The 17,375-nt window shown below is 38.7% G+C and overlaps 1 protein-coding gene across 1 annotated transcript in view; it reads left to right on the top strand.

Moving 5' to 3' along the window:
• The window catches only part of HHIP (hedgehog interacting protein), a 107,561-nt gene that overhangs the window by 13,612 nt on the left and 76,574 nt on the right, over positions 1-17,375 (top strand). Inside the window, exon 2 of the mRNA XM_089525738.1 lies at positions 7,063-7,255. Coding sequence (XP_089381864.1) covers positions 7,063-7,255 — 193 coding nt within the window. The remainder of the gene's footprint in view (positions 1-7,062; positions 7,256-17,375) is intronic.

The raw sequence follows: 17,375 nt of genomic DNA, 5'->3' as shown, positions 1-17,375 counted from the left end.
ATGTTGTATAGTCTTCTAGAATGTGAGTATGGTTGGGACATTATCCATGTTGAAAGTAATTTTGTGGAAAGGTGGCGGGGGGGGGATGCAATAAGCCAAACATAAGCATTCATGAATTGGTGATCACAAAAGGTTCTGTGCAATTCCTAAGCTTACAAAAGTTCAGAAAATTAAAAAGGCATAGATGTGCTATTTCTCAAGATCACTCACTTTTCTCAGTATACATTCATCATTTTTCTTTGACTGTTATGTCTACTTATAACTTAGGTTTTAGTTAATGGGTAAATGTTAAATTTGTATATTTTAATTAACACATGTACATGTGCTACGGACATTTTCACTCTCCCCTGGAGAGATAGGTATGATCTTCAGGGGACAGAATTAATGAAATAAATTATGTATGATTTTTATTGGATTTTAAAATAAAGAGTAAAAACCAAAGGGAATTTGCAAGGAGTGTCTTTGATAATTTAGAATTGCTTTTCCTCTGCAATACTTTTTAATACAAAATGGTTTATTGGCCAGTTTCTAAATCCTTAAGGGATATATTATTCCCTAATACAATATCCTAAACTATAATATTATTTCTTAAGAACAGGAGATTTATTATTCTCCAGATGATGCTATGAAGCAGGGGTAGAGAATCTTTTGTCTGCCAGCTGCTTTAGACCATAGCTCTGACAATATCTTATTATTGGCCATGGTACACAGGGCTGATGGAAGTTGGAGGCCAAAACATATGGAAGGCAAAAATTCCACCACTATCCCTGTCTAAAAACAAGATATGTCCTTTCTGAGTCATCAGCCTGTTTAGCAAAATTGTTCCCTTCTAACAGGAATGGTTTCACAGCAATGGAAAACACATAAAATCCCATTGTTTAGTAATAATTCTGAAGTGCAACTGTGAGCTGTTTTAATCAAACACTAATTTTATCATATCTGTAGGGCAAAGTAAAATTAATTTGTGTATCATATCCACACTGTGGGGCTTTAGTTGGCCATCCCAGGTGTGCAGTGTGGTTCATATAGTAATGAACAGTAAACAAGGTCCTGAGGCATAAGGAATCCATTAAGAGAAATTTGGGGACCATAAATCCACCAAATGAGTACTGAGATTTTAACATACTAGGAAAGGTTTTCTGGTATAATGTATTTATTTATGTCCTTTTTGCCCTGCCTTATCCTCCAGTAAGCTCAAGCCTGCATGCATAGTTCTCTTCCTCTCCACTTCATGCTTACAACAGCCCAGAGAAATATAGCTGGCCCAAAGTGTCATCCAGGGTATTATAGCTCAATGGAGGCCAACACTCAAGTCACAAGTACCAGTGCAACATTCAACCCACTATACCATACACTGAATCACTTAATTCACTATCCATATAAAAATAAGAGAGCTAGGGCAGTTATTTAATGTACTGCATTAAATCGGGTTGTTTTGCTAGTAATCTCTACATAATTCAGGGTTCATGCACCCAGCTGCAAAGGACAACTGCAGCAGTCTCTCTGCTCAGCAGGGAAGCACTTTCAAGCAGAAGGACTACAATCATTATTCCTCAGCTTGGCTTCATATCCCTGTTTCTTGGGGATATAAAGTGCCATTCCAGCAGTCCAGCTGTAGAGTGCAACACTCAAGGCAGAGAGGTTCCAGCAATCTCTCCTGTCTTCATTCCATGGAGCTGACACCAAGGACAGCTGCCAGCTGTGTTGCCCCTCCACACATCAAGCCAGAAAATGCCATCTTGAGAAGCAAAGAACCTGTACTAGTTGTCCATTCTCACAGCTGCCTCTGAGGCAAAACTGAGAGATGTGTGAACTGATTGTCTCTTCCTTCCTTTCTTCCCCTACCCTCCAAAACCTACATTTAGTTGGGAGGAGAGGGAACTTGCTCCCAGTCTGAGGCTTTTGTTTGGCAGGATGGAGATGGATGACATTTGATGATGCTTTCATGGCTAATACTTTATGTATCCCAAAATAATTTAAACTGCAATGGGATTATTTTTGGTAACACAAGGACAGAAATTGTTCTTTGAGGATGTATACCTGATTTGTGAATGTATACAATAAAGACATGGAAATAATACTACTCTTCAGAAGTTGTTGGAAAGCACCTCCCATAAGCCATAGCCAGCATAGTTAGCTGGGATGATAGGCACTGCAATCCAACAGCATCCAGAGGGCCATGTGTTCCTAATTCCCGTTCTAAGGCCAATCATTGTATCTTTTCCCTTGGAATCTTTAAACTGCTGTATGTATCCTGCATAGCTTTAACAGGGAAGATGGAATACGATCAGGGGCTACACACAGTTCCCAAACCCAGTATCTGAGAGTCCTGAGACCATGCCTGGTCTGTATGCTGTTTTTTACAACCAGTTTTCCAGTGTACAAGAGAGAACACTCATGCATAGCATTCCTGTTGCCCAAGTTTTTGAGTCAGGCTAATGTGGGCATGTGAGTGGGAGCCTTCTTTACCCATCTCACTGCATACAGTCAGCACCTGATCCTGCTTTCATATGATGGAAATCATTTTTTCTTTTTTATTATTTGGAGCTTTTTTATTTGCTAGGATATTTGCACACTTGTACTTGTCTTTAGACAGGGATAGTGGTAGAATTTTTTGCCTTCCATATATTTTGGCCTACAACTCTCATAAGCCCTCTGTACTATGGCCAATGGTAAGATATTGTGGAAGTTATGGTCCTAATCAGTGAGCAGGCCAAAGATTCTCTGCTTACTTACAGAGATACTGTAAGTACTTACAGGGATACTGATCTATATATTAAGGAAGGCTCTCCTGCTTTCCTGAGACCTTTTCATTTCCTACATAATTCTTCACCTCTCATATCACTGTACTGTCCATTCTGATTCAATGGGGCTTTATGAATAGGGTTGTCATGTGTCTTCTTGTAGATGTTCTCAAATCAAAGAGAACCCAAGCAGCCTTGGGGCAGATATCTGATTTCTTGTAGCAGGTTGGAGAATGCAGAAGTGAAATTTCAAGTTCCATGAAAAAAACTTGTTAAATGTAGCTGCAGTGGTCTTTCAAAATATCACTTGTAGATATCACTAGTGGAACTGTGTCATCTCTGAACAGAAACAAGCACAGCTCTAACACTATGATTTTCTTAGCTATCATGATGGGATAGCAACACATGTTTAGGAGCAGAAACTGAAAATGTTACTTTTTAAAACCAACTACTTGGGAAATCTCCCAGATAAGATTTTAAGAGTTGTAACCCCCCCCCCAAAAAAAAATTGTACAAAAAACAAGAGTAAGCTTTCCAAGCACTAGATTTCCATAAATTGACAGGATACTTATATAAAGTTATCCTTGCAAAAATGATGTTTAAGAAACCACAATAATAGCAAAAGGAATGAAGGAAAAATAGAAAGACTGTAACTGCAAGTTGGAAGAAGAGATATTTGTGCCTTCTGTTAAAAAAATGGGAATGTTAAATAGGGAGAATATTGCCAATTTCCAGTTGTATTGCAGCCACATTAAAAAGTGTTTGAAAATGCTTTCTGTTTCTCTATTGTGTTCCCACAAACAAGTATCCTTTCACACAGCAAGGGAAGGAGTAGCCTTTTCTTAATGAAAATTCATTGGGAAGTTACATACTAAGTTTGAAAAGGAGGAAGAACACTTGGGAGGATCCATCCTGAACAGACTAGTGATGGAGTGTGTCCCCTACCCCTCCAGCCCCAATTGTTTTTTTCCATAGTAAAAAAAATGCATCAGTTACAATAAACTAAGGATAAATTATGAACTTTATTTGCTTTATACACACACATACACACACACACTCCTCCCTGTTGCCAACAAATTTATGGTGGCATACTCAGTAATTTGCAAATTGAAAACATCCTTTTAATTTAAAACATAAAATAAAATAAAACCCCAGCACTAATCAAAATATTTTAAATATTTTTTTAAACATCAGTGACCCTGATGATCTCACTGGGAGGGCAATAGGGTCCAATTTTTCCTCTGTTTTCCTGTTTAACTGGACGTGGGCAACTGCATGGGCACCATGAGCTGATTTCCCTTGACATTCCATAGTGGTCTCTGCCCAAAAACTCAGTGCCTCTATGGTGATAAGCCAACTGTCACCACAGTCACCTCCACCTTTGTTTAGAAACATATGCCACTTAAAAATTCAATTCTTTTCTAGATCCCTGTGCTGAAGAAATCATAAGCAGGATGTGGCCAGATTAATGTGGATCTGTGGGTTTGTTGTTGGGACAGAGTTAGGGGTGGCAACTGAAAAGGGGGAAGATTTAGTCATTAAGCCTAAGGCTCTCAATTTTTATTCAACCGTGCTTAGTTATAAAGGGTTTAATGACGCCCACAATGTCATATGTTGTGCATTCATATTGTATTCCAAATGTCAATAGCAAAAAAATAAAAATTATATGATGTTATGAATATGGTTTCTATGGTTCAGTGATAATTAAACACACAAGAGTTGCCAGTTGGTTGCATTTTCAACTAATCTGGCTGATTTTCAAATGAGTTTTTAATTCAGGTGCTATGAAAGCTGGGTTCACAGCTATTTGGACTTAGTTGTGTGTGTTACTGTGGTGCGTGCTTTCATATTTGAGGAAAAAGACATATTTTCTCAGAACTACCATCCAGTCACTAATATCCCCATCTTGAATAAAGTTCTTAAGAGTCTGGGTTGGTAACTTGCGATGCTCTTGGAGGAAATGTATGATTTGGCACAAATTCAATCTGGTTTCAAGCCACATATACTATGGTACTGAAATGGCATTGATTGTCTTGACGTAGAACTATGCTGGGCAAAAGACAAAGGAAGTACTACCCTGTTGATTTTCCTGTGTCTCTTAAAGGCTTTTGATAGCATTAATCATGGTATCTTTCAGATAGCAGTAGGAGTCACTATGTTCTGCTGCTATCTATGGGCATGCATCCAGAGAGTGATAGTGGGGAACTCCTGTTCACCCTCAATACCATTGAGCTATGAGGTCTTACAGGTTTCTCTATTGTTTTGTCTTCCTGCTGGGGAAAACATTATTCAGCTTTACTTTTCCTTGTCATTGGAGTCAGTTGATGCTGTGCAACTGGTGGTAGACCAGTTCCTACATGCTGTAATGGTTTGATGCAGGCCAATAAACTGTAGCCAAATCCTGATAAATGGAGGCAGAGTGGCTTGGTATTTCTCAGGTTCAGGAACTGTGTAAGCCACCTAATGAAGATAGGGTTGCACTCCCCCTGAGGGTGCAGGGGTTCAGCCTGGTAGTATTCTTAGACCCTTCTTTGATTCTGGAGTCCCAGTTGTTTGCTGGGCTCAGAGTGTTTGGGGGCAGCTATTACTACATAATTCAGTTATGGTCTTTCTTGTACAGGATACAAACACTGGTAGGTTTTCAATTAGACTACCAGTACTACAGTGCCATCTTGAAAATGATTCAGAAGAGGAAGCTAATGCAACCTGAAGAAGCTCAGTTGCTGACATGAACATCATCTAGAAGCCATGCAATACTGGTTTTAAAAAGAATTGCATTGACTGTCAATATGCTTTCCAGTCTGCCAGCATGGTGTAGCTGTTTAAATGTTAGACTTGGACACTGGGAGGCCAGGGTTCAAATCCCTGTTTGACCATGGAAACTCACTGGATGATCCAGCCTCAGAGCAAACTCCTCTGAACAAATTCTTCAAAGAAACCCTGTGATAGGTTCCCCTTAGTGTTGTCATAAGTCTAAAATGACACAACAACAACAATAACCAAATTCAAGGTGCTGGTGATTATGTTTAAAGCCCTAAACTGCTTGGACCTCAAACATGAAGGAACACCTCTCCCTATATATGCCTGCATGAGGAATGTGGTGTGCTGGAAGGGCCATCCTCTGTGTTTCACTAGTGGAAGCAATACACTGTGAAGGGGATGTGGGAGAGAGTCTTTTCTAAGGCAACGACCCCATTGTGAAATTCCATCCCCAGAAAGGTCCAACTGGCACCAATATTGATGTCATTCTGGTGCCATGTAAAAATATGGCTCTTTCCTAAAGCTTTTGGGGCTTAATTGGTTTTGTCCAAATCTTCACATATGAATGGTTTAAATTGTTTTAAGCTGTTTAAAAATTGTTTTAAATTGGCTTGTTTTAAGTGTTAGATTATTTAATGTTCTAGTAGACTGCTATTCCTATGGCTTTACATTGTTTTAAACTGTTGAAAAAGATTTTATGACACCATGAAATGCTCAGATATAGAGCAGGATATTAATTAATTAATTAAATGTTCACAAAATGCATTCAGAATAAGACTGTACCAGTCTCTTTTGTAGTGACATACTATAGTGGTGAAATTCCATCACACTGTACATATGAGAAAGGAAACACAGCAGAGAAGACCATCTTTGCTGCCTTCTCCAGATAGATTTTTTTTCTCTCCCTTTGCCCCCATGCCATTACCACCATTTGGTCTGTGGTAGGATACCAAGGGGCAAACAGGCAGGCAAAGGCCATCCCAGGCTCCTATTCTTTCCAGGATCTTGTGAGAGAGAGCTTTATTTTTAAAATAAAAAAGATATAATTGTTTATTATTATTGTAACCTGCCTTCAATCCCATTGTGGGAGCAAGATGTGATATAAATCTTTTAAATAAAATAAAACAAAATAAAAAAAATATATTTTATCTTGCTTACAAAGTTCTTTGAATTTTATCCTGAAATGTAGGATGAGGTGCTGCTGTCATTGTTGTTGTTACTGTTGTTTCCAACACATCCTTTTTGTTATCACCTCAACATCCTTCATAGAATATGGGGCAGCACTACAAGGCACTATACAAGTTACCGCTTGGAGCATGGTATTTCTGCTCTGCCATTTAATGAGGCCATACTTCCATAACTATTAAATTAACTTAGTTATAGTCACACAACAAAAGAAGGGAAATGATTCTTGTGTTGTTATTACTGAAACTGATATTATTGCTTTTATATGCATTTACATTTAACTGTAAATTGGCATAAAATATTTGCATTACTTCACAGTTATGTTTTTCAGAAGACAAAAAAACCTTACATTTATCTGGTTTATGGCTTTCAGATCTTTTCTGTTACCAACAATACTGAGTGTGTGAAGCTGCTCCAGGAAATCAAATGTGCACACTGTTCACCAAATGCTCATAATCTGTTCCACACAACTGAGAAGGAAGCATTGGAAAAAGAGCTAGTCCTTCCTTTCCTGTGTAAGGATTATTGTAAAGAATTCTATTACACTTGCCGAGGTCACCTACCAGGTAAAATATTGCAAAACATTAATTCATTATATTTGATTATATTATGTGAAACACCTTATGTCTATCAGGAAAATACTGTACTATTTATGTGTTTTATGCTTTGGTTTAGGTAAATGAGTGCTCATTAAATGTAAGTGTTTCTTATAAAATTAATGATATTGACCTGTCATAGTATGCAGTGTATCCTGTTCTGGGTAACTATATAGTGCAATAAGCAGGAACTGTTTTGTAAAGTCCTTCAAATGGTAAAAGCACATATTCTGGAGAGACACTGGATGTGGGTTTTGTAGGAAGAGATACCTCTTGTCTTAGTAGGTGGGACTTGAACTAAATGTGGCTAAAAGACATTTTAAAGTGACTGGCTTGAAGCCTCACATTGATGTAGCTTCTCTGACATTTTGCTGGGACCTAATGGCCGTGGATGGCAAATGGCACTGTTCAAGTTCTTGATAGTTATGAGACACACTCCCTGTGTTTGGAATTTGATAACTCATCTTCCTTTTTATTGATGCTTTGAAGGTTGCTACCTTATTCCATTACTATTGTTTATTGTCAATATTAGTGAGTTGGACTTAAAGGTGCTTTTTTACTCCTGGAAGAAGTTGTTTGCTCATGGAATGGCTGTTTTATACCTTCTACATATATTTTCTCTCATATGTATGAAAAAAAGCGAAAATATATCTGAAAAAACTATAATGGCCTGCTTGTGTGACCTATTATGTGAGAACAGAATCACAAAGTGTAATGCAGCACAAAGTGTAATGCTATTCAACATCTTTATCAATGACTTGGAGGACAAAATTGAGGGCATACTTATTAAATTTGCAGATTACACCAAATTAGGAGGAATAGCTAATACCCCAGAGGACAGGATCAAAATTCAAGATGACCTGAATAGACTAGAAAGCTGGGCCACAGCTAACAAAATGAAATTCAACACAGAGAAATGTAAGGTACTGCACTTAGGGCGGAAAAATGAAATGCACAGATATAGGATGGGGGACACCTGGCTGAATGAAACTACATGTGAAATGGATCTGGGAGCCCAAGTAGACCACAAGTTGAACATAAGTCAACAGTGCAACACAGCAGCTAAAAAGGCCAATGCAATTTTAGGCTGCATCAATAAAAGTATAGTGTCTAGATCAAGGGAAGCAATAGTGCCACTATATTCTGCTCTGGTCAGGTCCTATCTGGAATATTGTGTCCAGTTCTGGGCACCACAATTTAAAAAGGATGTGGAGAAACTGGAGTGTGTCCAAAGGAGAGTGATTAAAATGGTGAAGGGTCTGGAAGCCATGCCCTACGAGGAACGACTTAGGGAGCTGGGGATGTTTAGCCTGGAGAAGAGAAGATTAAGAGGTGATATGATAGCCCTGTTTAAATATTTGAAGGGATGTCATATTGAGGAGGGAGCAAGCTTGTTTTCTGCTGCTCCAGAGGCTAGGATCCAGAACAATGGATGCAAGCTACAGGAAAAGAGATTCCAGCTCAATATTAGGAGGAACCTCCTGACAGTAAGGTCTGTCCAACAGTGGAACACACTCCCTCAGAGTGTAGTGGAGTCTCCTTCCTTGGAGGTCTTTAAACAGAGGCTGGATGGCCATGTGTCGGGGAGGCTTTGATTTAGATTTCCTGCATGGCAGGGGGTTGGACTGAATGGCCCATACGGTCTCTTCCTACTCTATTATTCTATGATTCTATGATTCTAGTAGTTATTTGCTTTCTGCTCATGTTTCTTTGGATCCATTCCTGAAGTTTGATTTTAAAAAAATGTTTCAGAAGAAAATGAAAAACTCACATTAGAGATTAAACTGATCCCTTGTCATAGAAGGAAATGAAAAGGGAAGGCATTGCATCCTCAAACTAAACAAATTATTTTTTAAAAAGGCAACGGCATCAGAAAAGCAGCAGGTAGCAACTAATGAAAAGGTGTTGCCCTGGCCTCTTTGAAGCACTTTGGCGAAGGATATTACTAAATATCATATGCAGCTTCAGGTTGAATGGTGGATGTTAAAATCATCAGAGAGAAGCCCCCTTATTCCTCAGGAACATTAACCTGCATTTTCAATACACTCCAAATACGAACATGGAATCATGAAGCTATAGAGCATCAGAACTATGAAGTCACTGGTTGTGCTAGCTGAGGATTCTGGAGTTATGGGCCAACAAGATAACTTTTATGAGCTGTGTATGTGATGTCTGCTTAATTTGAAAAAGTATTTGTCTTTTAAAGAGAGCTAATTTGGTAGTAATGTGAGTTAAACATATGCAGAAGACCAAAACAAACTTTCAACTGATTTGTAGGCTTTGGAACAATTCCATGGTGCTGCTGAACACACTGGGCAAAATAGTGGCTTTTGATAAACACAACAGACCACAACATAGTCAGCAGAGTTCTTAGCATATTATGTGGCAAAGAACAGAATTTAGATAATGGGCTGTGTTCTGAACATACTTGGGGTACAATCCAGAGAAAATGAAGTTGTGCTTAACCCCTTTCATAGCCATGGGATTTAGTCTGTGCTTTACAGGAGGTGTCTTATCTTCCAACTGCTTCATCTTTTATGACTTTTATGAATTGTTCTGTTATTATGTTTTACTTTGAATATATGATGATAGATAGGGTGATATTCACTAACAAATCCCTGTGGATACAGTACAGGCAATGCTAGGTTCTGTTAAATCCTACTGACATCAATCTGTTAGTTCAGTAATGAGACCAAAAAGTTTAGCTGTATGGTCATTTGTTGGTGTTGCAGTTAACAATTACCCATGAACTTCTGATCACAAAATATTCACCTTTTTGGTTTCAACTTTGGAAATATGCAGGTGTAAAGCTGTTTCTCCTTTTACGATTTCTCTTCTCATGCTTACACTATAATTGCAAATAGTGTTGTTGCAGAAGAAAACTGGGCTGATAAGATTCTTAAAATAATGGCCACATTCATATAACATGCAAAAACATTGCTTGCATTATGTATACAAACAGAGCTGAGGAGGTTTGTCCTTCTGCTTGTACACTTCCTTCTCTCTTTATTAATAATAGGAAATCCTTAGCAGGTTTGTAAGAGAGAATCCCATGAGCTTGGAGCTTCTACAAAATATATATGCCAAACCTTGTTTTGGCCTTACCTGTGAATGCAGCCAATATAGCATTGAAGAGTAACTGTGTTGTTGTTGCAAGGCAGGGATGGGGAACAATTGGTCTTCCAGATGTCCTGGCCAACAACTCCCATTGGAATCACCCAGCATGGCCCAAGTATTGTGGGAGCTATAGACTAAAACATCTGGAGGGCAAAGGTTCTGTAATCCAGTTCTAAGATGATTACATACAACTGTTCTATCACAGTTTATGCTGCATAAGAATTATTTGTGTGCAGCAAAGCTGTATAAATAAGAGTTGCTGCACAACAAGGAATTGACTAATGTGAAATAAATTCAGAAGAACTTTTAAAGAAATGATTATGTCCAGAGTACTCTATATTTCTTTGAACTCCCAGGGATACAGAACATTTTTTGTAGTGTTCCCTGATTGAGTTGAGAAAACATTTTGAAAAGAGTTGCTTTTTTCCCTTTGGTGTGGTTTAACATGTATCTAAACTCGTTCAAATATGAAAATATTATTATTGTCTTTGTAAACTACAGAGACATTTGTAAGACTTTCTTAAACCAGCTGTTCCTTGCTTTTTATTGCGTTCCCCAAAGCAAAGCAGAATAGTTCACTGTTGCCAATACTGCCTGTTGAGCAGTGATAACAGATTAGATTAAATGTTTGGCTCATGTTGGAGGCCCCAGGAAGGGCTAGTTAATTTTAAAAAAATTGTGTGTGTGTGTGTGTGTGTGTGATTAGCATGTTCAAGAAACCTATTCTATTAAACACAATCTCTCCCTCTTTTTTTCCTTCAAAAATCATTGTTTTTGAGAAAAATGTTCTTTCACACTATGACAAGAATAAGATGCTAAAGGAAACAGGGAGAGAGAAAGACAGAGGGAGATCTGAGCTGCACAGGAGCTGTCGAAATAGCCTCACTCCCCAGATCAACATATGTGGTGACGAATGACAAATTTATTTTCCTACAGAGTTTGTGTATATGTAAAACTGCTGAAGTGCATCAAGATGTCAAGTGCTTTTTGCGACCACCCAAGTTGCCTTGAAAGATAACCAGATGAAAACATAACTTTAAGCACTGGACAGAGCACTGGGCTTAGGAGGAAGTGGCTTACATGCTGCAGCAACAGCTAGAATAGGACTTTTCCTGCATCAATCAGATGCTAATACTCATTCTAAAGACTTCATTCTGAAAGTGGGCCTTACTGACAAAAAAAATTACATGCCCATACCCGACCAAATTAACTGATTTGTCTGACAGGCTGACTACTGACATACGTATTAGTGATTACTTAAGGCACTAGGTTGAGTTTTGACTCTTTCTTTTAGAGAAGCATAATCAGTGGCTGGATTTGAGGGTATCATGATATTTTCTTTCTGTTTTTAAAATATTTATTTTTGATGTTGTAATGGTATAGAATTCAGCCATTGGTTACATTTTTTCTGTTTTTAAAAGATGTCCTTTCTGTACCACATTTTTTTTTCAAATTGGCAAACAAAATACAAGCTTAAAAATAAAGCATGTCACAATTTTTTTAAAATGCAAGTATAAAAATGTTTCTCACCAATACCAGGCGCAGGTCTCCCAAACAAAAAAACCCATTACAACTTCTTTGGCTTAAATCCAATGTGTAATTGGTAAGGCATCTCTCAACATTGTTCAGAAACTGACTCTAAAGGGTTTCCATTGAACAGGTTTTGAGCGTGTACGGCAAGCTGCAGAAGAGAAAGGAAATCCCTCTTCCTCCCTTCTGAATCTGGCCAGTTCAAACAGTTCCATCAGTAGATGGATCCTGACATTCTATTGTTACAGTCTGTTTCAAAGAGTAGTAAAAATTTCCATAAGTCCTACTAAAAGCAATGGATCTAATTTCTAAATAGATATTATGAGATCACACTATTAATGTCTGTTGTCACTTAAACACTAGTACATTCATTATGGCCTTGATACTGTTTCATCAGATGGCTGTAATACTCAGTTGGCATACACACATACCCAGGTGTCTAGAGTGGGGGAAAGGGAATCTGTAAACGTTGTGATTATATGTTGATGAAATGGAAAAAGTATTAACCCATGATGATTTTGCTTTAACTCCCAGTTTTGGGGAGAATATAGGATATAAATTAAATCATCATCATCATCAATCAATCACCACCATTATCACCATCATCCATGCAACAAGATCACCCAAACTGGCAAGACTGATATATTGAAAATTATGCAAAAAAATATGGTTTCCCTTCTGCAAAGAAGGTGGGGACATAGGCCTGAACACATTACTGGAAATGGTGATGTGAAAATCATATGGAACTTTAAAATTCAAACTGACAAACAATATTAGAACATAATATGCCAGACATAACTGCGGCTGAGAAAATGAAAGCTTACATTATAGATGTGGCCATCCTGGGGGGCAGCAAAATCAAAGACATAAGGGAGGGAAAACTCATGAGATATTGAGTCTCACAAACTGAGACTCAGTGCCTCTGGGGAAAGAAAATAACTGTAGTTCCAGCAGTAATTGCTCTGGGACCAGTTCCAAATGGACCAACATAACATCTGAATCACTACAGATAGCATCACAATAGCATAATTATAAAAAGCCACAGTGCTTGGAATGTGCTGCATTATTCATTGATATCTCACAAATTCCTATATTCTTGGATAGACTCTGAATCATTAATTCCCCCAAGCTCTAGTCAGAATCACCTGTTAAACTGTCAAACAAATGGTGGTGGTGGTGGTGGTGGTTCAGTCAAAGCTTAAAGATTTGCAAAATAAATAGAGATACAACCTAGGCTGGATGAGATTACATTCCCCTTGATGACACAGGTCTGCAGTTTGGGTGTGCTTCTGGATCGATCTCTGAGCCTGGAAGCTCAGGTTCCAGTGGTGGCCAGGTGGCCATTTGCACAAAGCTTGTGTGTCAGTTATGCCCATTCTTTGAGATGTCAGATCTGATATATACCATAGTTACATCCCGGTTGGATTATTGTAACATGCTCTACATGGGGTTGCCTTTGAAGAGTGTTCAAAAATTTCAATTAGTTCAAAAAGTTACAACCACATTGCTAACTGGGACTGGCTACAAGGAACACAAATCCCTTGTTGCAATAGTTTCATTAGCTACCAGTCCATTTCTTGTCACAATTCAAAGTGCTGCTTTTGATCTATAAAGTCCTATATGGCTCAGATCCAAGTTATTTGACGGGTTGTATTCTCCCTTATGAGAGCCAGCATAGGATAGTGATTTGAGTATTTGGCTATGATTCTAAAGACCAGGATTCAATTTCCCACTTGGCCATGAAACCCCCTGGGTGACCTTGGGAAAGTCACATGCTCTCAGCCTCAGGGGATAGTAATGGCAAAGCTGCCATAATGTGTCTGTTAACTTTTAAGGTGGTGCAAGATTGTTTTTTATTATTGTTTTCTAGAAGCTAACATAGCTCAGCATTTTAAACCGTCTCTAGCCTCCCGGGCTGGAGCCAGGACGCGGGATGGAGGTGGGGATTATCACATGCTAAATCACCACTGAACCGCTGGTCACCAGCAGCCTGGGTCTCAGCCAGGTTCCAGCCATGCTTTGCCAGCACTTTTTAGAAGCCAGAAAGCTTTCCCACTTCTAAAACGTGCTGGCAGAGTGTGGCTAGGACCTGGGCTGATGGAGGCCGGTTATTCAGTGGTGATTTAGTGTGCAATAATCCCCAACTCCATCCCATGTCCTGACTCCAGCCCAGGAAGCTGGAGCCAGTTTAAAATGCTAAGCGATAAGCTCCATACTGTTTCCATAGGAATGTGAAGATTTATATTGTTGATTGCTTAGAAAGATTTTAGCAATTGGGTTTATCCAGCTGGCATATTTATTGCTGTGATGAGAGTACAAAGCTAGGTTTATTTATTCATTTAACTAATTAATTAATTAATTAAACTTTTTTTGCTTGTTTATTAATATATCATCTTTCTTTTGATCCACGGCCCAAGATAGATCATAGCATAGGTTCAAATTAAAATTTTGTTACAGTCACTGCGATATCTTTAAAACATTAATCAAAAATAGATTTACTAAGAATGTTGGATGAGAGAGGGAATGGAACATAGAGTACAACTAAAAGATAGTACCTCCACAATTGATCCCAACACAGAGAGATAGCAAATAGAGAAATGAGTATCAATAAAAATGCCCAAATTAATAAGTCATTGAAACTCACTGTCTGATTCAGGTTTCAGAAAAGGAAAATGAATAAATTACTGAAAGGAGGAGATACAGAAGACCCAGAAATAAAAGGTGCGGTAGTGTTGGTTCCCTTTTCAAATAAGTTACAGTGTCCCCTGTACTGTTTAATGTTTTTTAAAGCTTGTTTTCAACCAGGGGTGGACTAAATACAACATGTGAGGTTTACAACAGGAATGGAATAGGGAACTGGAATACCCAGTTCTGGCTGATCAGTGACCAACTATTTTAACCTCTATAAGAAGTATGGCCACACACACACACACACGAAATTGCTGTTTTGGTCATATTGGATGCCACAACATAGTTTTAAGAAGGGGGTTATCTAAATCAGCAAATTGTTGAAGATGTTGGAAGCCAATGCTTCCTTAATGCACATGTTTTGGAATTGTCCCATAGTTGCCTCATTTTGGGTGGGAGCACTTGATCTTGGAGGCTAAGCAGACTCAGCTCTGGTTAGTACTTAGATGGGAGACTGTCAATGCATACCAGGTGCTGTAAGCTATATTTCAAAGGAACAAACTAACAAAACCACCTCTGAGTATTCCTTGCTTAAGAAAACCCAATTAAATTTATGGGGTCACCGTAAGTTAACAGGTGACTTGAAGACACAGATGCACACAATTAGGCAAATAAACTTGGTAGTGGAAATACAAATAAAAATCCATCAGTGATTCACAGCTACCCCTGAATGTTTTTTGGTAGTGGAATGTTTCTTGAAATTTGAGGAAATGCATGTTCTTTTGAATAACTTACTTTTGTCTTGGAAATTAACAAAGGGCCGACAAAAGTGATTTTCTGGTGCTCTTTTGACTCCTAAAAGATTGATACTCCAACAATGGAAAGATAATTTACCACTACCTATGATTTAATGGATAGAAAATCTAACAATAGTTGCAATATTTGAAAGAATGGTGTATATAGGAAACTTGCAAATGGACTTATCTTTGGACATGTGGTCAGCTTTTATAGAAACTTATGGCTAACATGCTTGCCTTTCTGTTTATATATTTTTATTTTTCTGTTTTTGTTATGCCAGAATGTTGTAGTATGTAGCAGAACTTTTTTGTGTACTTCTGCTATAAATGTACTGTAATTTAAATTTATACACAGAGATACACAGACATCAGGATCGGACTTGTTCTAGCCACTTCTGGGTTTGTTTGTTTTTTCTGGTGGAGCAGGTTGGGCACTTTTGGTGATCTGTGTTCTCCCTAGAAGGAGCAAAGGCAGGAAAATGGCCCCTGGACTCATGTCAACTGGCCCTTCCTACTTTAAAAGAAAGACACATTTAAGAATATATTTATGAATCCTAGGAAATACATACAGAGAAGTCCTTTATTCCAATGATTCTCCCAAAACATTGGTGAGAAGACAGGTGCTATTTGTTTTCATATATTTGCTATTTTTCATAAATTACTTTTGTTATTTTTGCTTCTTTCCAGTTGCTAAGTAGATATATATTTAACCTAGGGGTGAAACACACAGGCCAAATAAAGTGGTTTCAAACCGCTTTAGAGGTGAGACGTTTAGATGACACATGCCTCCCAACAGGGTAGAAAGCACATCGAAGCCGCACTTTGGGGCTAAAAACCAGAGCAAAAAGAATCTGGAATATTTCAACTTAGCCCAGAAAGCCTTTGCAGCTACCCTAGTGCCAGAGTAGTTCAAAAAGAGAGATCCATCCTAATGCTAACCCTAAAGTTGCATATAAACACACCAGCATAGGTGAACAGTTGAAAAGGACAAGCTGCTGTACCCAAACAGATGGTGTGACAATGCAAAAAAAAAAAAAAAAATTAAGTGTGACACCTCCAATGGATGTCATTACAACATACTCAAACCACGTCTCCCTGATTGTGCTTTGCCAGCGTTTTACTGGGCACACCAATGCTTCCAGACCCTGTGGAGGTGCGACTGTGTGACCAATCAAAGGGGTGGCCATCCAATGAGGTGCCATTTAGGCAGCTGGCGGTCGCCAGCAGTGTATTTGTGCAACTTTGTGCATGGATGGTGGGGAGGTGACAAAAATATTACCCAGTGGTGTGACTTGATGCCATACTGTGCCCTCAGGCTGTGCACATTTAGACCATGTTGGGAGTGGCCGGTGCAGTCAGTGGGAGTTTGAGTTGCTTTTGGAGAAAGCAGGTTCAAACTGCTTTTCCTGCCTATTTGTTTCTCCACCACCACCACCACCACTAAAAATCAAATAAAGGGCAATGACTAGTCAGTTGTATTCTTAAACTATCAGGTTCCAGTTTGAGTATTTTTCCCCCCAACAATTTCCTGGAGATATAAGCAGTACATGTTTGCAACACTTCTGTGTGTTTTTTATGAGTTAGAAAATATATTCTAATCTGGAACACTTGTAGAAGGTACATATGGAAATATGCAGCATGCTAATGAAAGTAGAGGTTAAAAACCAACAACCTAGGGACTATAGAGGGAATTTATCATAGGTTGCATCGACACTGCAGAAACAATGCAGTTTGACATCACTTTAACTACCATAGTTCAATGCTATGGAACTGTGGGAGTTGTAGTTTTGTGAGATGTTAGGCTTCTCTGTCAGAGAGCTCTGGTGCCACAACAAACTACAAATCCCAGGATGCCATAGCACTGAGCCGTAGCAGTTAAAGTGGTGTCAAACTGGATCATTTCTGCAGTGTGGATGCAGACTGAGAGCCGGAACACACCTGCAGGTTCAGCCGGCTTCAAGCTGGCTTGGGGTCATGGTGATCACTGGTGTGTCTTCCAGGTGACTTGGGGGTATGGT

This window comes from Sceloporus occidentalis, unplaced genomic scaffold (genome assembly GCF_023333645.1).
Source record: "Sceloporus occidentalis isolate IW3139 unplaced genomic scaffold, rSceOcc1.0.p SCAF_5, whole genome shotgun sequence".
Lineage (NCBI taxonomy): Eukaryota > Metazoa > Chordata > Lepidosauria > Squamata > Phrynosomatidae > Sceloporus > Sceloporus occidentalis.
The sequence above is the reverse complement of the archived record's forward strand: the minus strand, read 5'-3'. Positions and strand labels throughout refer to the sequence as shown.